Here is a 21,107-nt window from a genome sequence, read left to right as displayed (position 1 = left end):
CAGATGTGCACATATAGATACAGTGTGAACGTAACAAAAAGAACTTTGAATGTAATATGCTATGTTTTCTGGGTGGATGAAAAGAGATTTTCGCATTTGTGTCAGCATGCTAGTGTTGAATGAATGAATGCTGCCTATTTAGAAAAGTCTACATCTGGATAAGAGTTACATCTAGGTAAGTTTGTAAATCTGAGTTACTCTAATTTGTTCACTTCAGTAATAACATATCAGACAGCAGTATTTTTTTAGTTGAAGCCACACCATGTTCCAGCTTCAGACTTTACCAAGAGTTAGGTGTAAACCCTTTGTGCCAAAACCTGGGGTTGGATGCAGGAACTAAAAACCCAGGTTGCAAGAAAGAAACAGATTTGCAAACCTTGCCCAGTGCAGAATAGAACAGAACTGAAAAGCTAATTTTGGTTGTCCACCTATTGTTAAACAATTTCTAAACAATGGGAATTTGTTTACAAAGCCGAATTTCGAACTCATGCATGTGTACAGTGGGTTATCTGTTAATTGTTCTGCTCTTTGATTCTTTCCTGGCTAAACTTTATTAACAGTTACACAGTACTGTCAATGCATAATGCTAAGCTCCTTGAAAGGCCCTTTCAACACTACTGAAGTTGCAGTTTACTTCTATCCAGAAAATCAAGCATAAGTTGATTTTAAAAGGAAAAAAAAAATTCTGTATTGGAAAAATACTGAGACAAATTTGATTTTCACAATAACATGAGACAAAAGGCCTTTTATCGCTCTCAGTTTATTGAACACTAGGTATATAATATAAAATGCATTCATTCAGACATATTTCCAGCATGATTATTAATCATATGTTGATTGACCTGGGATGTAATAAACTTAATTTTTTATGGGTTTGATTGCAGTGTCTGAGAAGATATCTGTTTAGATAATTCAGAGTAAAAAGCACTCTTGAAGTATTTATTTCCTTGCTAGAATATCTTCAGGTAAATTTTACTCGCAAAGTCCAGATATCATTCAATTTTAGAAGTTGCTTTTCCATGCTGATCTTGGCAGCTATGTATCAACAAGGCATAACAATAAGCTTCTTAGACTGAACAATGTATAAAATGGCACTAAGCAACGCATGTCAGATGGCATTCAAATATTCATGCAGTCGTTTCAGATATTGAAAGTATTTCCCACTGTGAATAAAGTACTTAAAGCACAATGTCTTACCTTCAGAATTTTATAGCTCTGCTGTTCACAATCTCTGTATTTCTTTTGGCCAATGGTTTTCAGTGGTTTCTTTTTCTACAAATGTATATGCAGTGGTTCTGAAGTGATCCTTTAAATTCTGACATATGTTGGCTATATTGAGACAGTACTTTTCCTCACTATTTGATATAGGCTAGATATTTTGTTATACTTGCATATTAAAAACTGTAGAAAAAATAAAAATATGAAATATTTGGTAAAAATTCAGATGATTAATAGAGTATTTTGACTATACTTGTGTTTACTGATAATATGCTCTAATTCATTGAAAATAATTTATATAGATAATGTGAATCTGTAGGCATTTAAACTCTTCTCATATAAACACATGTAAATTCAATTTCTGTGTTCTAACAATGTTTCAAACTTTTAGCTAATAGAACAGTAATGTAATTGATCATTTAGACTTTAAAGAAAGCATTTTTCTAATCTGTATTGCAAATTGTTGCCCCATTTCTACTTACAGACATATCAATTAAATATTGGCCAGCTGAATTTGGCTGAGAAAGTTTGTGCCACCCTTTAGCATTTCAGCAGGGGAAAAATAAAAAGTCTGTGCACAAGCTTTCATCCTTTAGTTGTCTTCTGGCCTGAGAGACTGTGGCAGGAATTTACAATTATATTAGACTCCCCTGGGGCAAACAAACAAGAAGGAAAATACATTCTATGCAGCATAGTTGTGCTCAGTGGTCTCCATTTGGGCTCTTTTCCTGCCTGTTTCTGGTCTCTTTGTTGATGACTGTAGCAGCAGAATTGCCAAGAGTTGTTGTAGCTTGGAGCTGAATGTAATGGACATTTCTAATTTTACATAATTGCAAATCTAGCTCAGAAATTCCAAGCTACCTTCAACCTTCAATTCATTGTTGAACCACAAAAATTTGTTTTATTTCAGTACTCTAGGCTTTCCAGGGAAAAATAAATATTTTTTTAAAATCTAGCATTCCGAATTCGAAAGAGAATTGAAATACAACTGAAAACTAGATTTTCTAGTAATATCTCACTCTGTCAAACATTACTTAAAAACTAAGGCTCTTGCCTTAGATGCATCTCAAACCTCAAATCATCGCATTTGCAATTATCAATTAATCATTTTGACAAACCATATTTTATGATATTTTTCACAGCTCACTGAACTGCAGTCTACATGAATTGCATTTAAAGACTAACGGAGAAGTATTCTTTAGACAACTCATCAGAATAACCTTTTCTGTACTCCCCCTTCTTTCCTGTAATGCTGAACAGTTTTCTTAAACGTGTTCTAACCAATGTGTGTTTGCAAAAATGTGTCCAGATTAGCCCTGATCTAGATGGTGATATATTAATATATCTATGAATCTGAATAGCTGTGAGTTTTATGAAATAAATAAGGTGAAGCAATGTGAAAACTGTAATTATTTTTAAAAAGCAGTACAAAAGTTAGTTTGAATTTTCACTGTTATAGCCATTTTATGTATTGGCTGCAAAAATGGAAACTACCGTGTTAGAAATAGTAACAGTTGCCATTTTTTTTCTTTAGATTTTGCCTTAGTCTCTGATCCTTTCATTTACATGCTTATTCAAACATTAATTATTGTTTATTTAATTTTTAATGGCTTCAATTCAGATTTGGTTGTCTACACATCTTACTGTTACAGAATTTAGCCTTCAAGATCTCTGCGTTTGTCCTGAATTTCTGTGAATTTTTTCCATTTGTATAAATAACATACTGTATAGCCTTTTTGTTTTTTTTGGTGCATAGATGTCTCATGGAAGAGATGATTAGTATGTTTGTAAAGCATTATTCAAAATGTAGCTGAACAATGGACTTTTTCCTAGTACATTAGGACTTTTCAACCAAGCAACCATGCTTGAAACAGTAATTATATCAGGAATTAAACCATGTTGTATTGGAGGTAGAAAGCATTTTTATTTTTAAGAACATGAAACTCTGATCTAGAGATCACAGAGTAGCTATGGCTACTTGGCTGGACCAGAAGACAGTGACAGTGCTCCCACAGCTGGGAACAGTTTGAAGGCTAGAGTTGCACCTTGGCAGGAGCCATGATCTGTGGGAAAGAACTGGGATGAGCTTTAGGTGACTTGGCTGCCCCCTACCCCTCTGAATGTTATAGATTACAGTGACATTATCTGATACTACTCTATTAGTTTCATCTCTGGGCAATTTTTTGCTCTCTGGTACTTGGCTTTTTCAGGCTATCTTCATGCACTGTCCAGGTGCTCCCAGCAATTTTGCTTAATTGTCCTTTAAAAATACTTCACTTACCAGTATTCACCATTTCCAATTTATCTGGATATAACCCTTTGTTTGTCTTCATTGTTTTCTTTATTGTTAGTATTTTGAGTCAAGCCTGTATCTCCTGTTTGTGCAGGATTAGAGTCTTCAGCCCAGTCTTCATGGTGTCAAGACAACACTCCAGCCGTATGTCCTGGTTTGTAAGGGATGAGAAAGCAGGCTGCTGTGCCTCTGGGTCTTACTAAATCTGGCCTTGCAGTCAGAAGCTGATTCCAGACCCTGCGTGCTACTGGTGGGCACTAGATGAGCAAAATCGGTGTTGTACTGTACTTCACTGGCAGTTCAGGTGATGATTTTCAAGTAAACTGCAGTCCCTAGGTCCTAACCTGAGACAAGCACTCAAAAATGAGCAGCTAAAATATGTCACTGAATCTTCAGTTTAATTATTTACTCACACTTCTCTTTCAACCTTCATTTTACACGGATCGTTTGAGTATTCAAAGGGTAAAATACAGTATTGTAGAACAAAGTAAAGCGTCTCTTTCTGAGACTGCAAATTACGTTCATCATTTTGTCAGGAGAGCAGGACTTATAAGCACACACCCTTCTTGGTACACTGCCTGTCACTATTAGTCTTTTTTTGGCAAATGCCTTGAAAATAATGGTATTAAATAGACACTTGCATCAAAGTAACTTTTGTTATAGGAAGTCATACAGTTCTATAAAGATTCATATATATTGTTCAATTGCATCTTAAAAGGCCTACAGGAAAAGCAAATAGTTCATTTTTTTAGGTATTTTGAATGGGCAGCAGCTCTCCATTTACAATACCTTAAAATCCACTGGTGGTATAGTTTAGATGAGTTACCCAGATATGTTCAAGTTAAAAAAAAAACACCATTTGAATAGTAAAAAAAATAGTAAAAAAACTTGAAAATGTCTAAAGACAAGAGCTGCACAAAAATCCCTCCACTTCTGGAAACAGTAAATATTTCAACAAATACAAGGCTAATTACTCTTACAAAATACTTTAAGGATGTGAGACTTGCATGTGATTTAAACCATTATTTTTACTCACATTGTGTAAGTACAAATTATGTTTTACAATTTTTATCATAAAGGCTTCATTATCTAATGTGATATGTTAATGTTTCCTGAAATGTTTAATGGTACTTTTTTGCATTAAGATATGAAATACTCTAACATCCATATACATAAATACATGTACATGCCTGCATATTATGCAGAATTTGTTCAGAAACTTCAAAGTGAATTTCTGTACAGAATTTTCCGTAAAGAATATATATTTGAACATAGGAGAAGTTTTACTGATAAATGTACAGTATCGAGACTTTTAAAGTCATACGTCAAGATCTAATAGTATTATAGAAATATTAGATTAAAGCTAATAATATTACATCATTAAATCTGTTTTATGAACTTATTCTCATGTTCATATGATTTCCCCAAGCTCATTGTAACATCACATTTAAAAACAAGATTAAAATCTTAACACACGTTCTACAAGGTATTAATTTTGCTGGTTTTCCACATGTACGTTGCTAGTAGCTGTCCATGTCTGTCTTGTGAAATAATCCCTTCCTAAAATAGGATGTTCTGTAATTTCCCGTTAACAATGAAGAGTATTTTGATTAATGATGTAGCAGAAAGATCAGCACATACTATTCTTTTGTCATCTCACCTTTGACATCACACAGTAAGTACGTGCAGAAGAGATGTAAAATCCAGCTGTTAGGAATAGCTAAACCTTCTTGACATCCGCAGGTGGTTTAGACTATGTCTATGTAAAACTAGGTGCTCATTTTATTACTTGAAAACCATGGTCTCTAAGTGAGCCAAAGGATAAGTGAAAGGGTGAATTGTCAGGAAAAAACTTTTATTATGGTATTAGTAAAGGACACAAATGTTCTATTTAGGACACAGTATTTGGAGATCGGATGATGTAGAGTATTTCTTAACATAGTTTTCACTTTTCATTATAGTATAGGATTTAACAATTTTTTTCATCCCAGTTTTCACTCATGAATGCAAGTCTAAAATGCTATTCTGCTGTAACAGCAGCACGAAAAGGTGATTGAGAATCCCATACTTTCGCTTTTTATTTAGTATGTGTGGGAAACAATAGAGGTGATGATTTGTCTAATTGCTCTACTGTAGTTGCAGTTACAGAGAAAAGGTCAATCTAGTCATTGCCAATTAAACTATGAAAGAAAACACATTTATATCCCTGAATAACCATTATGCCAATTTTATGCTGTTCATCAGTGTATAACACGTTTGCTAGGATATATAAATCTTATCTTTCTTGGTATTGCGGCAGACTTGCTCTATTACAAGCACTTTGTGCTGCTGAGTAGAGATAATCTTAAGTATTGTCTGTTATTTGCACATACTTTCATTGCCACATGTGGTTTGTGCACAGGAAAACCTGGCTACCTTAATGAATAGCAATGGATGTGCCAGATTACAGTTTGACCCTTCTGTTTTCACATAGTTAAGACATGATGTGCGACAGGACAAAATCTCTAGCTTGTAGCTGCTATAGTTGTGTTGGCATCAAGTTTAACAAATGAATAGGGGAAACTTGCTAAAATTGCACATACTCTGTTTTACATATCCTTCCTGCCCTTTGGGAAAGTTTGGTATCTCCTGTGGGTACTATTATAGGGAGTACTTCTTTTGTAAGGGCTTTGTATACTATGGTTACTCTATAGTGATAGGAGACGAGGTAATGAGCAAGTACGAGAAAGTAAATCAACAATGCTGATACAATATTAAGTGAAACTTCAGCCCTTATGGTTGGCCAGTAGTTACTTTGTCTTTTTGTCTTATACTCTAGTATGATTAACAAAGTGACTCTTTTATGATGTGTTACCTCTCTTTTTCACTTTGCTGGTTTGCTCATGGGAAGTTATATCGCCTAGGAGCATATTCAGGAATAATGAAAAAACGCCCTTGTTGTTGTCTGCAGCTTTGCACTGCAAGCAATCCTGTGGCTGCATTTTGGACTATTATCTGCAGCAGCAATACCATGTCCACATGTCCATCATATTGGTCTGGCTGGCTACCACAGCCACCTCCGACTCACTTAGTCAAGTTTAGCTGTATATGCCTGGACAACATAAAATGAGTTTGCAGTATTCTGCAGGTTTAGGGAGCAATTAGTCTTTTTTTTTTTTCTTCTTTTTTTTTCTTTTTTTTTTTGTTTGTTTTTGTTTTAATCTGTTGTTGCTCTGCCAGATCAAGTTTAGATCAGCCCTCATAATCAGTCTTCTGATCATAGTGGTGCAGACTGACACTTTTGGATATGGAAGAGCTTGGCACAACCATAGGAATAATGGGAAATAGTCTTTGTGAGTTCCAGTTCCATTAGAGCAAAATTTGTCATTAAAATAGGGGAGCCTGGTAAGAAAAAGTTCTGGTTTCCAGCAGTACGGTATTTTCCAGTATTGTCTATCTTTTATGCAGCTTTTAGGAATATTTTTGTTTCAGGTGGAGGTGAAAAACATGGTTTCTTGCTCGTAGCTGCCAAATAACTTTTTTCTGAGTCTACTTATTGAGGATGTAGTAGAGTAGGAACAGTAACATGGAACTGTTTCTTACTTGCATACTAAAATATGCACAATAATCTAATAAAATTTTTTTGCCCTGTTAAAGGGAATGAGCAGTTTTATAGAAACACTCTCATTGTCCTTAAGTCATTATTTTAGCTTCTTAAAACTGCATGCTGTCTTCCTCACCTGCTATCACATTTTGTAGATAAAAATTATTAAATAATAAACCTTATAAAGTCTTACAGTTTCTTAGAACTGAAGACACTGTCTTCCTTACCTGCTGTCAGACAAAAATTAAATTAGAAACCTTTCAAAGGCTTATGTTATTGCATGAGGAGATCAGATGTATGCAGTATTTTGAAATTTAAAGGATTAAGTAGTAAATTAACTAGTCTGTTTCTCCCCTCTGTGGCAGGTGTTTTCTCTGTGTGTGTGTGTGTGATTTTGTGTAAAGATAGTCTTTTATACACCATTAAGGGAATATTTTGCAGGTTACTCGGGAGCACAAACAACCAGTAATACAGTACTCTCTAAATGAGAGTGTGGGAGAGAAAAACAACTAACCAGCTCTTGATTAAGAATAAAATATTAAATATGTAAATAGTAAATTTAATTCAAAAATAAACAGTGAAAGTTATTGACTGCTTTGTGAAATCTGTCTGAATGCAGGAACAGCATATAGTAACGCAGAGTAAGTTCTGTTTCAGATTTCTGTATCAATTTCACCTTGTTAAATAAAGCAGAGACTCATGTGATGCAAATACAAGCTTACGTTTGTTAGAAGACCTATTTTTTTCCTGCTTACAAAGACTTTGAGACCTCCTTAACCTTTGTATTGAATTTGCATAATCTGAAATGGTTACAGAGTTACAGCAAATGTCTAGATTATCATTTATTCAAGTACTTGAACTGGTAACAAAATGTATTTTTAATGCATAGTAATGTTAAATATTGAACTACTTCAGCTAATTTTGATGTAGTACATATCAAAAAAGACAGCAGTATCTTAACGAAGACACTGTGTTTTCTGCTTTCATTTCTTTCCCTGCTCTTTCATTCTTGATCCTCTCCAAGATACATACACAAAACAGATGTCAGTTATCGGTATAATTTAATATAAGTACACTCCTGACAGCTATATTAAGTGTGGGTTATGTTTCTACATGTTGTCTTGAAAATATGTTTTGTACTAAGAAATTGTTGAGACCATTTTTTATCCAAAAAAAGTTTCAAGGACTCTCAGTGTGTGGTATCATCTTATCTGTAAATTGTGTTCTTATTTAAATAATCAGCAAGGAATAAATTAATTTTAAGGGAAATCTTCAGAAATGGAAGAACACTAAAAGTTTCATAAAATTGGAGATATTTCAAAGGAGTTGCACCAAACTGAATAGGTTGTTGAGGGGCAGGCTGACAGAAATGAGAACCAAGTCAGTGGAAACAGAAAAAATCTCTTTTAAAGATTGAAAGTTACAATCGAGGTTAAGGTTGGTACTGAAGTTGGTATTGGTTTTCTTTGTGAAGGGTTCAGTAGAGGAACGTGAAGTGATACAGCGATCTGTGGTTAAGTATTTGTACTTTTGAAGTTCTCATTTCTTGCCTTCAGTGGAAATCACTCAAGGTATGAAAAAATGAAAAAAAACCCAGAAGTCTGCACTGTTGGAACATAGCCAAAAAATTCAGGTTTTCTCCAAATAAGCCAATTATTAATCCACATGCCTGGAAATAACCTAAGAGAAAAGCTGAATCTTCCATCATACCTCCAAAGTGATTGTCACTGTGTCAGATCACAGGTTGTTTCTATAACAACACCTAATAGAGCTGTATGTGTCAAACTGGAACATTGAATTAAAATTAACAAAACAAGCAATCCATAAATTGACTTAATCTCTCAATTATGGTTTTAAGATAAAGTTGTTTTGTTTACATATGATAAGTACATGGGAAATACGAACATAGGAAGTATACTGCTGAAAGATGGTTTGCTTTTGGGATGCATTCTCTAGCAATGTGATGGAGATATTAATGGAGGCATTCATAGCAGTGCAGGTATCCAAAATACCTAGAAGGCAAAACATGAATTACCAATGTGCCATGTTTATAAAGGGGGTGTAGAACAGTAACAAAAACCAGAGACATAGACAGCTGCTTACAGCTGGTCCCAGAAGAACAGGAACTGTGAGCTAGCTGAATTTTTTTATCCAGGTGTGCAGACTGGCATAATTCAAAAGAACACCTGTGACAGAATGGCTGTGCAGCTGCTGTTTCTTGTGAAGTATTTGGCCATATGTCACCTGACTGCCTGCAAGTCCGACAAGGGCCTCCATAGGTTCTTGGGCAACCTTACCTTGGTCTTCTGCTTATTTCCCAAAAGAAAGAATAAACTGATAGTATGTGGGGCTAGACATTATGTCTAGATGTATTTGTTTTAATTTAGGTTTTTCATCCTATGTCTGTTATCATCTAGTTAGTCAAACATTCTGGCAGATATATCTGAGTACTTTCAGCAGAAAAGGATAGAACAACAGGTTTTAGAGAGAAGAATTGTGCCAGGGTTTGGAGGTGCTGTGACCTTTCCACTTCTCTGTTGTATGGAAAACAAAGGCCAAGGTGGAAACTCTTGAACTATTATTTCATAATCTTTGAAAGGTCATAATATGTAGGTATTTGTTGTTTGGGGACTTTTGACAGACCTTGTAAAATAATTTTCTATTACTTACTAGTGTATTTCCAAGGATCTACAAAGAAGTAGAGCCTGGACACTTGCATTTCCTTCAGCTCTTGGTACGCTGAACAAGGTACTAAACTTCTGGGAGGGGTCAATGGATTGAGGCACTGAAGTTAACAAGATGAAGCAGTGTTGTGTGTGATAGTAGTTCACTTTTGACCCACATTTTTTGCTGAATTGTGTTCATTGATTAATGTGTGCTCAAAAGTTTTTAAAGAGTAGTTGAAACTTAAAAGTTTCGAACTAGTTTGACTTTAAATGGCAGATATCTCAGGAGGAGAGGTTTTATTTTTAACATTGTTCTATATTGTAAGCAGGATAAACTTTATGCTTAAGGAAGAGAGCATTATGTATTTGCATAGGAGATGGATTAAAAAAAAAATAAATGCTGAGACATTTTGGGAAACTAGTACAGTCCTGTGAATATGGTATCAGTTCAGTGCTATTACAGGCTTTACTGTACCATCTTTTTTTAGCTTAACTCATTTAAACACTCGATGACTCCATTTCTTCCTTTATAAAATAAGATGGGGAAGTGATCTTTTTAAGGACTACTAATTAAAAGATCACAAATATTTATTGTTCATTTACAAAGCACAGCTAAAGTGGAGAGAGATCATTCATTGTAAAAATTGGGAATTGAGTTTAAGAAAAGCGGAAATGGCTATACATCAATATCTAATAATTTGACTGTCTTAAGATTTAATACGATACATCAGATCTGTAGTATTTGTAGCTCTGCAGGATTCTTTTCATATGTTGAAAAAAGACTAAATTAAGTAAAGTGTAGTATCATTTATTTATAAAGACAGCGTTTTATAGATCAGAGATTTACTGTATTCATTTTTCATTTGTGCTGTGCTTCCCAAAAAAAGAACTAAGTATCTGTTAAATGCGTGCAGAAAGAGATCAGAATGCGTCACTTGCTGCTGTAGTACTGGGAGTTCTCTAATGCTTATCAAAAGCTGAGATTTGTAACTGTGGTATTCCCTTGCAAGGGACGTAACACATGATTGCTTGGGAAGCCTCTTCTTCCTGGGCAGCCTTGTCACATTTGTTTCTTTCTCAAGCAACAGAATAGGGACTATGAAATACCTATTTATTCATAAATTTGAAGACTAGTCTAGCTCATACTTATAAATCCAATTTTTATATCCTTCAGAATGAAGATAATATCATCTTTCTTTTACTTTAGAATGTTACTCTTATTTTTTCCATGCATTTTGCTTTCTTAATTGGAACCGAGGCTGGCATCATATATTGAAAGAGATTGGTAAGAGATCAACAGTCATTCATTATTTGGATGTGTATCTTGTAGGTGTATATTAAATTAGAGCTGGTAAGATCTGTGGATGGTGCAGAAGGAGGGAAGTAGTAAATAAAAATGAATGCAAACTGTTGATGCCAAGCCATCTAGATTATTTTAGTCAACTGAGTGCATGTTGGGAATGCATTTCAATATAGCCATATACAAAATTTTATGTTGGGAAACACAGAATGCAGAGTATACCTACACAATGAGGAAGGAGTTACATCTTTGAGAGCAGTGGTTCTGAAACAGATTTAGGGATTATAAAGAGTAAAGTGAACTCAAGCTACTATCTAATGTGACAAAACAGCATTTGTTGAAAGGGGCTAGCATGAAGGAGCTTGTTTCATCTTTGCATGTACCCTTAAAAAGGATAATGTGACAATATGACAAACAGTTCCCATATTATTATTTTTTTAAATAAAGAGATATGGTCTTCTAACATTTCAGAAAGATTCAAAGGCAATTCACTTAAAAACAGGTGTAGACGTGTTTTGAGATAACAGTGAAATTTTGAAATCTGTAAGTAGGTATTGAAAGAACTTGTATTTGGAAATAGACATTTAAATCTGAAATGAAGCAGATTTTAAATATTAATTATATCTTAGAATGAATTAGAAAGTGATTACTGTGTTGGTTGTTTGGTGGGTGTTTTTTTTTTCATTTTCAGACTGTAACTGTCTTAAATTGTCCTAAACCACTGGCTTACTAGTATAAGATATAATTAGACTACGATCATTCAGCCTGGACCTCAGGAGGCCTGTCTCCCAACCTGCTCACAGCAGGACCGGCTGTGAGATTAGACCAGGAGAGACAGGTATCAAAGTCTTTAAGGACAGGGTCTGCACAGCCTCTCTGGTCAACCTCTGCGACTGCCTGACTGTCTCCATGGGGAAAAAGTCTGAAGCAGACACCCAGTTCGGAGCCATGGTTTCAGTTTACACAGGTTTTTCTCATTCTCCCAGCATACATTCCTATTAAGAGCCTTGCTCTGTCCTGTTGGTGACCTTGTAGGTACAGGAAAGCTGCTTTATGTCCCCCCCCAGCCATCTTTCCTCCAGGCTGAAAATGCCCCCCTCTCTCAGCGGGTCCTCGCAGGGCCTGTGCTCCAACCGCAGACCATAGTGGGGGGGTACAGTCAGCCTTTGCGGCCAGGGTGCACCGCTGGCGCATGTTCATTCTGCTGTCTGCCAAGACCCCAAGTCCTTTTATGCAGAACTGCTTCCCACCCTGTCAGTCCACAGTCTGTACCATTGCAAGAGGTCCTTCTTCTCACAGACGAGTGCAGATGAAGATAGTTAATAAATTTCAAATTGATCTACTGTAGTTATTTCGTCGCTATACACTCTGCTGATGTTTAAAAACCTTGAGAAACAGGAATTGTTCTGTAGGATCTTTGTAACATAAATGCTTTAGGATTGGTGGCCATTTGTATCAGGGGTTTGGTAGCTGCACAATGTATCATGGCTGACCTCTCTATCCTAAGATGAGCTTGTTGAACTTTGCTACAAATAGTAGCAACCAGTTCAGAAAGTTGTAATAGTGTCTTCTATTACAAGAAGGAATATTACAAGGAGGAAAGGAATGCCAATGGATTAACTGTTGCTACCATGTGACAGAGCTCAAAGAGTGGGTGAATGCAGAATTGTTTAGATGTACGGAACAAAAAATTTCATTTTACTACTATCCCTGAAAAAATAGTTTTTCCATAGCTACCGCAATGCACATTCTTAGCATTTTTGGAAGTATTTTATAAATAAAAATACTGTACAAAACTCTTCTCTGGTTTTATCAGTAAATTCAAGTTAGTTTCTACCCATATTCAGGCTTTTTTAAATGTAGCATGGTGCCCTAGAACAGATGTCTGCAACTTCTCTAGGACTCTCATATGCCTGCCAAAATAGGGCAAGAATACATGTAAATTATTTTAATTCTCCTCACATACTATCTTTTTTTTTTTTTTTTTTTTTCCTGTTTTCATGTAACTGAAAGCATGGCTATAGTTGGTATTATATAACCTACAGTAACCTTTAAAGGAGGTCTCATGTAATGTATGCTTTATGCAGTGATTAGCTTCATAAATTCTGGTTCACCGTACATCTCTGTAATTATTGTTAAAGCGTTAGGACATTAGCAGGACATTAAAAAGGCCATGCTGGGTTGTTTGGGTTTTTTTTCTTTACATATTGTGTAATGCTTCTGTAGTGTCTCAGAGAAAAATTGGTATTTAGATATAATTAGCCTAAAGACCTTTTAAGAGATTACAAGTCCAGCCAGGCAAAATGGCGTAAGCCCTTCATGTTTTATTAAAGAGCCTTCTTGAATGGTTTGTAGTGTCCTGTGGCTGTAACAACTTAAATGTGAGATTTCTCTGTTTTGCTGGGTATAATCATGATTCTATTTCATGTTTTATGCAAGTCATGTCTTATGTAATCTTTTCATTTGAGCCTTGTGTTTAACTTATTCAGATTTAAGTTTTTCTTATGGGAAAAGAAAGAAATTCAGAAAAGAAGTCATGCAACTTAACCAAGTATATTTGAGGAGGAGAATACTCAGTGTCAAACTGACAAGGTTTAAATGCTTCTAGTAGGGTTTATGGATATGTATCTTTTCCTAAATATTTTTTTTTTAAAAGTACATTCTGCTTATTGGAATATTTGGAAGGCATTTGCAAAACACTAAGGCTGATAAGAAACTAAATGATATTAAACATACTACTTGAAAAAATGAGAAACACTTATTTTCAGTTTGCAACTAAAGGTATTTGGTGTGCTTATTTAGATAAGATGGGTGTAGTACCAGATTTTTTTTCTTTTTACAGGAAGAGGCTGATAATAATACACCAGTAAACTTTATATTTTGTGAAAAACTGGAACTTACGTACTTAACTTTAGTAGAACACACCATTTTTCAAAATAAGGGATTATGCAAAATTTTGATAAAGGTATGTTCACAGATGACACAGATTTTGTTAAAAACTTTAGTGGTCTTTACTCTTTTAGTGGAGAATGATATGATTAATACAGATAAATAAATACTTTGCACTTTTTCCTCTTACTATCACTTACATGATAAAATGTTTCCTTGAAAAAGCTGTCAGGGTCATTTATGTATGCTTCACCCATATTATCGGTGTCTTTGGGTGTCTTTAGAAGTTTAAAATAGCATTTGGTATTGATATTACATGTGTGTTTTCATCTTCTTCCCCCACCTTTTTATTATATTTAAATTTTGTCCTCTTTATATTTGGAAATCACTATACATAGAAATTGTTTAGGGCTGCAGTTGCCTGATTTTGGTTTTGGTTTTCCAGTAAATTGGATTTAATCTTTAAATGTAATTGCAGTGGCATAATAACTAAAAAAAAAAAAAAAAAAAAAGCGAACCCAAACCTTTAAGAACCAGTCCCCAAAACAAAACAAAAAACAGATAAATGGAGAATTGTGTACAACATTTATACCATTACCTTTCTGTGAATATGTTACATCCTCTGATGCAGATGTATATATTGCAATGCCCAAAGGTAGTAACAGATTATTAGAAAGGGATTGTTAAAATCTAGGAAGGAACTAAATATCTAAAAAGTTGCTGCCCCATAGTTGTGTATCATTCCATAGCAATCACTTGGTGCTTTAATCATTGAAATCTGCAAGCTGGCCATGTACATGCTTATAGTCCCTTGCAGGACAAAGAACAAAAGGTTCACTGTTGCAGTGTTCAGCAGAAGATTAGGCAAACTTGTTTCATTTTGGGTGGCTGAGAGCTGGCAACATGATTGTATGCTCCTTGACTAGACAAGGATGGTAGCTTAGTATTAAGCAGCAGCAGTCCTCCATTCAGGTCCTGTGCAAATTCTAAATGAAAAACAGTATTTTGCACAAAAAAGCTGGGGAGAGAGATTCATTCTGAGCCCTGAAAGTGAAGGTGATTGACATCTGAGCAGAAAGAGAATACTCGCCTGATAGTTGTTCGGAAAGCAAGGCAGAAGGCTGACTCCTGCTGTGGGGCTACTCAAAGTAGTGTTGCCACGTACTGCTAAGAGGAACGTATGGTCTACCACAGAAAAAAAAGAATACCAACATTATGTTTGTGTCTAGGGCTTTTAACCAATGCGAGGAGAATAAATTGGTCTCTGTTACTATAGATTCACTTTCCAAATTAGCTTGAGTAAAATATTCCTGTATTTTTATTACTGTATTGTTATTACTGTCTGAAGACTCTGCATATGGAACTTTTGTACTCTTACTGGGTAACACCTTGGATAATCCTTAAATGGAATGTAAGATTCCAGTAAAGTAAGAGCAGTGGAGGTCACTTCTTTCATGAAAAAGTCAAGAGCAAAGAGCTTTGTGGGTGCTGGAAGACTATCACAACAGGTATGTATATTCTGTTAGGAGGTTCTAACAAAATAATACTTCTGCGCCTGACAGAAGTTACAGCTCCCTCATCTGAAGTAACTAATAATCTGCTGGTTTTTCTGCTTGTTTTTGTATGACTCCAAGTCACAAATTACTTGAAAATAAGAACGTAATAATCCTGTGCTGCTTTTGATTGCTAAAATCTTGCTAATCTCATTTGAGTATATTCAAGTGGTTAACTAGAGCATACGCTGAAATACATTGCTGAATTGACTCTTAAATTGGTAGAGTGGGAGAAGGAGTTGTAATCTCCTTCTTCTACAGTACTTCATATTTCAAAAACTGGGTTTGAATGAAACTGTTATTGTGAGGAATATGTAAAAATCAACTTTTTCTTCATTGGTGAGCTGATCTAATTAAAAGAATTGCAGATGTTAGTTCAAGCACTTCACAAAGCTTTATTCAAGGATAGAACTGCTTGACAGTGACAACAAGCAAATGTTTGTGAAATATCTGTGCTAGCACTTATGGTAGTTAAATTTATATTGCTTGTGAGCCTATTAAAACCCACTTAAGCATCTTGAATTTTTATCTGTGGAGACAAAGGAAGTCAGATGTTTGTTGATTCTACAAGATCCAGACATACATGTTTCTTCAGGGCCTAAGTCTTACAACCGCAGTTTGTCTTCATTCTCACAGATCTGCATTATATTAATTCTGTTGGTCCAGTTCACTCACGTCCAACTTTATCTACCCTATAAACATCACAAATTCTGATTTGTCTGCAGTGGATCTGCACTAGGTTTCCCCTCTAAACCTCTATGCCAAATGGCAGTGAGAAAGAAGTATTTTCTTCAGAAGTAGTTTTCTTGATATTATTTCCCAAAGCCTTTTTGAAAAAGAAATGGTGATACAAGATTTATTAATTTTGTTTTACCCCAAACCTGAAAACCTTGTCTTAGAGTTATATTTAAATTATATAGATACCAGATACCTAGAGGTCAAATAGTAGTTGTTTTTTCTTCATAATAGTGGTTGGAAAACAGCTGAAGCTAGTGCAGTATGCCAATTGTCATCTTAAAGTGTGTGTATTCACAATAAAGTCATAGCTCAGTGGAACATAGACCCTTAGCTTTTATGGATGTAGTTAAACAATGATGGGGTTTGTCAGTATGTTTGCTTTATTTCTTTTCTTCACCAACTGCTTCTCTGAGCTGTGACGACCAGGCTGTGGGGCATTGCAGGACCCCGGAGAGCAGCTGGCTCGGCCTTTGGCAAGCAACACCCCTGGTAGCCTCTAGGCTTCCTAATAATGCAGTATGTATATCTGGCTAAGCATGTTTCCTAATGAAAAAAATAAAAATCATGAAATTTAGCAACTTACTTGGAAACATGTACTGACAATTTTACTGTTCCTTCTTAATGAAGCGGTCCCAAAAGGTTTCTAAGTTGCTGTGATAAAACAAGTGGCCCAGAAGTACATGACACAAAATAATTTCAGAGAGCCTTCCAAAGAGAAAAAAATTGTATTCTACCTTGATCGTAATGTTCCTGTTTCATTCAACAAAAATACCAAATCTTTTTTTGTATTACATTTTATCTATACAGTACTGTGTACTAATGTAACCTACTTACCTTTCATTTCACAATCATACTACTGCATTTTTAATTCCTTAAACCACAACAAACTAACAAGGAACTACTGATGTAAAGCTTTTCTTTATTCTTGCAAATTTCAAACTTAAAGTGTATTTCAGGAAAGCAATAATTGCAATTAAATTGCAAATAGATATCAAATGTAGAGGCAAAAGGAGTCAACATATTGTAAGAAACTGACATAAAAAAATAACTGCAAAGTATTCTATGGACTGAGATTGTCTCCTGAGTTTCTTTGAGTAGACTTGCAAAAAAAGATACAGAGCATTTGGACATTTATAACACAGATCGCTTATAATTCTGGAAATGAATCAAATTTAGCTTATTGAACACCTTCTAAAACTCAACTGCTGCTGGAATAAAATGGGGGTGGGGGGTGGGGGGATTTTCCGTAAAAGAGAAGGAAAACGTTGACTGCAAAAATAATCACAGTCACAATGTAGCTGCTAAATTTTCCCATGAAGTTGTGTTACAGCTTGCGGTAAAGTAAAACTCTGAAGAAGTATACAGATAAATAAACAGAAATATTTGTGGTTATTAAAATACTAGATATTCTTTCCGTTATGTTATCAGGAGATGATGATGTTAAATCCGCTGTATAAGGATCATACAGGCACAGCACATTCTGATTCTAAGCTAGATCAGTGTTTCTTAAATGAAAATCTTCCTAAGATGACACCTAATGACATAAAAATAACAACTTTGCTAAGTACAACTAAACAGAACTAATGCTAAAACTGTTCTTGAGTACAAGCTGGAAAATACTTGGGAAAAGTGTCTGACAATAGAGAATTTATGCATTAGAAGGTTTCCAAAGCCTCCTGGGACATTTCATAGCTTTAGGTATTTGTAGGATTTGGAGCACACTGCTTCTTATGCAGTGTTATTTTACCTTTCCTATTTTGGTATAAGACCCCTTTACCATTGCAAGGAACTTGTAGTTAAAATGACATTTATTTTATATTAAGACAGGGGAAGGGGAAGGTGCAGAAGGGGGAAGTCTGTCTAGAGGCATTCTAGACTTCCATCTGTGCTGACAGTGCTGGATTGCTGTCTTTTTTTGACTCAGAGAACTTTCACAGTAAGGATGCAAAGTTAAGGCTGCAAAGGATGCTCCCTCCCCCACCCCAACTTTTTACCTGTCAGAAAGTATTTCCAGGTGAAAAATCTGTACAGAAGAAATGGATACCTACTAGATGCATAACTAGATACATATGGCCTGAAACCTGTACACATAAGTTGTTTCAACATTTTAGTCTTTCACAGCTATCTCCAAAGCCTGTAAAGACCTAGACAAACTGTCAGAATTTCCTTTGCTTGCGCCCACAGAAATCTGTGCTTTTTATTCAGTGTTTTAAAATGTGATGATAGGGCAGTGCTGCCAAGTGCATGTTACCTGATCTGATCTGCTTTCTGGATTTGCCAGCTGCAGACCAGCTGTGCTGACCTGAGTGATGCCAGGATGCAGTCTGCCCTGCAGAGAGGCTCTGTGCAGGCAGGCAGCAGCAGGGGGAGCTCAGATTAATGAAATCTGTTTGACCTCTTTTGAAGGAGTGAGATAGGTAAGCTGGGCTGCGGTGACAGCCTGACTTGGGATCCATATGAGAAACTAGAAATCATACATGATTTCAGTAAGAACTGAATTAATCTGTTTTGGAGTTTCTCAGGAAAGCCAGACAAAATGACTGTTTGCAGTGGTAGTATCCTGGTGTTCTAGTTTGAGTGGTGCTAGCAGCACTGCTGTTCCTAATATTGGGTCCTTCTATTTTGTGTTCATCTCTCTGCTGCTGTTTTTGTTATTCCCATGGAAAAAGTTATGGTTGAAGCAGCTTAACTTTTCTTGCTTTATGATTTGTTAGGGTTTGATAAATACCTGGTTTCAAAGTTCCGTGTTTGAAAATAAAGTTTCCTGCCAATCAACTCTTAAGCTGAATTTTCTCCCCTCTTGCCTGTCATCAGTACGTTAACAACAGAAGATAAGAAGGGAGGTGATGAGAGACAGGGGGGGACTATAAGCCCAACTGCTTAATTAGATTGTAAATCCTTTGAGGCAGAGTGATAAGGAGATAAAACATAGGAACAAAACAGGTTATTCACTGATGTTACCAGAATCACCATATTAACCTGCTGTCTTCAGAAGGCATTATAAGGCTCTAATAATTGTTTTGCATCAGTGCCTCTCCCAAATTTCTTTACTGTTGATACAATTTTTTTTCATTTGTAGTCTTGGGACTTGTATGTGTTGACTTTTTGGGTTTTGATGGGTTTTGTTGTTTTGTTTTTAATACATAACATCTGTTGAGCTGTGAATTGTGTAAATAAACATCAGGCATGCTGCAAAGAGCAGTAATACAGTGCACCCCCCAAAAAAGCAGAGAGGTGATTGGAAGTAAACATCTTTATCATATACCCTAGCTGAAAGGCTCTGCCAAGGAACAAGCCACGTATTCTGGAATAAGTAGAGTATGTAGTTTGTTTCATCTTCACATGTTTTATACCAGGAATTCAGCTGTGTTGATAAATTCTTCTTCCTCTACTGGTCACATATTACTCCCATAGTAGAGATAGACTGGTGGAGGTTAAAATCAGACCCATTAGTGCAACTTATAAATGGCTTAACCACAGTTCTTAATGGTTTATCTTATGCTTCATCATTTGTGTGTACTGCTTGTCCTGACTAACTTCTTTCTGTGTACGTGTACAACCACCACCACCAAAACCTGATTTTTTACACTGAGGTGCTTCTTCATATTCACTGTTTCTTTGAAAACAAGAGCAGAGAGATTTCAATGTCAGTACATGGTGCAGTTGCACCAAATACTTTCACACTCGCTTGGGAAATTGCATGGTGCCTGTACCTTCCCAAAGCTATGACTTTGACCCCTATTGTCATTGGATTAGCTGCAGGCTATGAGCTTTCTGTCCTTTCTGCACTTTTTGTTATCTTGGGTATCTGATGTCATGATTGTTTTTCTTATGCTTGTCCTGCTGCTCATACCTTTTTTCTCTCTGCCTCGTAATGCTGTAGTGTTTTCTTCTTGCTTTCCTTTCTCTAAATTTTGTGCGTGAATATAGCTATAAAGTTCTGTGCTGTTGTGTCAACCTCCAGAACTTTCTGGTCTTTGTGTAATTTAGTGACCAGTTACTGTTTCTGAGCTGAAGAGATTTTTCTGGAGTAGTACTTTAAGTAAACTTCCCCAGATTGAGTAACATTCACATACTGTCATCAGGTTTGCATTTTCACATTTTTCCAGCTTCTTCCTGTTCACTTTCACAAATGCAATTTTTCACACTCAGAATTCTTCCCTTGTCTGATGTTTTCTTTATCCTTCCCAATAGCACTGTTCTTCAAACCATCTTCTCTAACTTTTGGAAATAAAAAATAATGATGCTCTCTCCTCTCTACTGAATTTGTCTGTATTGTTCCCCTCCATCACCTGTATGCACGTAGATTTTGTGTTCTTCACTGTTTTGAAAATAAACTCATCAGAGTGTCTTGACATTGTGGATCAACCATTGGTACCTTATCTCAGTGATACTAACTTGGTCAGTTGCATAGTGATGATGTGACAGGGTCAGGTTGTCTCTTCAGATTGCATTAGTGTCCTTTGGGATTTGACCAAACTTCCAGCAAACCTGGGCTGAGACATTTGGAAAAAGGATTTGTGAAATTTAGTTAGAAACAGTGATGTTTAGTGGCTAATACAACTGAAATTCATATTAATCAATCTAATAATATTTTATATATAAAATCATAATAATTTTAAATTATGTAGTTGCAGTCAGTATTTTAGATACATTTCTTTTTCTGTGTTGGTCCATTTGTTTGTGACTGTGACTAAGTTGTATGAAATATTAATCACTCGTGCATCAGTGCCTGATTTCTTCCACTCTCTTGCACAAATCAAACTATTTAAAAACAAGTAACAGCCATTTCACTGCTTTTGAGAACCCTGGATCATTTCATAGATCTCACACTTGCTATCTTAAAATCTCTCAATAAATTTGATTA

The 21,107-nt window shown here is 35.6% G+C and overlaps 1 protein-coding gene across 7 annotated transcripts in view; it reads left to right on the top strand.

Moving 5' to 3' along the window:
- Nucleotides 1-21,107, top strand: part of FBXL17 (F-box and leucine rich repeat protein 17) — a 277,159-nt gene that overhangs the window by 97,879 nt on the left and 158,173 nt on the right. Inside the window, exon 7 of one of the 7 annotated variants that reach the window (XM_080371969.1) lies at nucleotides 4-9,391. The exons of the other annotated variants lie outside the window; for them this stretch is intronic. Coding sequence (XP_080228095.1) covers nucleotides 4-28 — 25 coding nt within the window. The 3' untranslated portion in view covers nucleotides 29-9,391. Of the gene's footprint in view, nucleotides 1-3; nucleotides 9,392-21,107 lie in introns of those variants that run through there. 7 annotated transcript variants of the gene reach the window in all.

This window comes from Falco punctatus (assembly GCF_963210335.1).
Source record: "Falco punctatus genome assembly, chromosome: Z".
Lineage (NCBI taxonomy): Eukaryota > Metazoa > Chordata > Aves > Falconiformes > Falconidae > Falco > Falco punctatus.
Note: the sequence above shows the minus strand (reverse complement) of the source record. Positions and strands in the feature narration are given on the sequence as shown.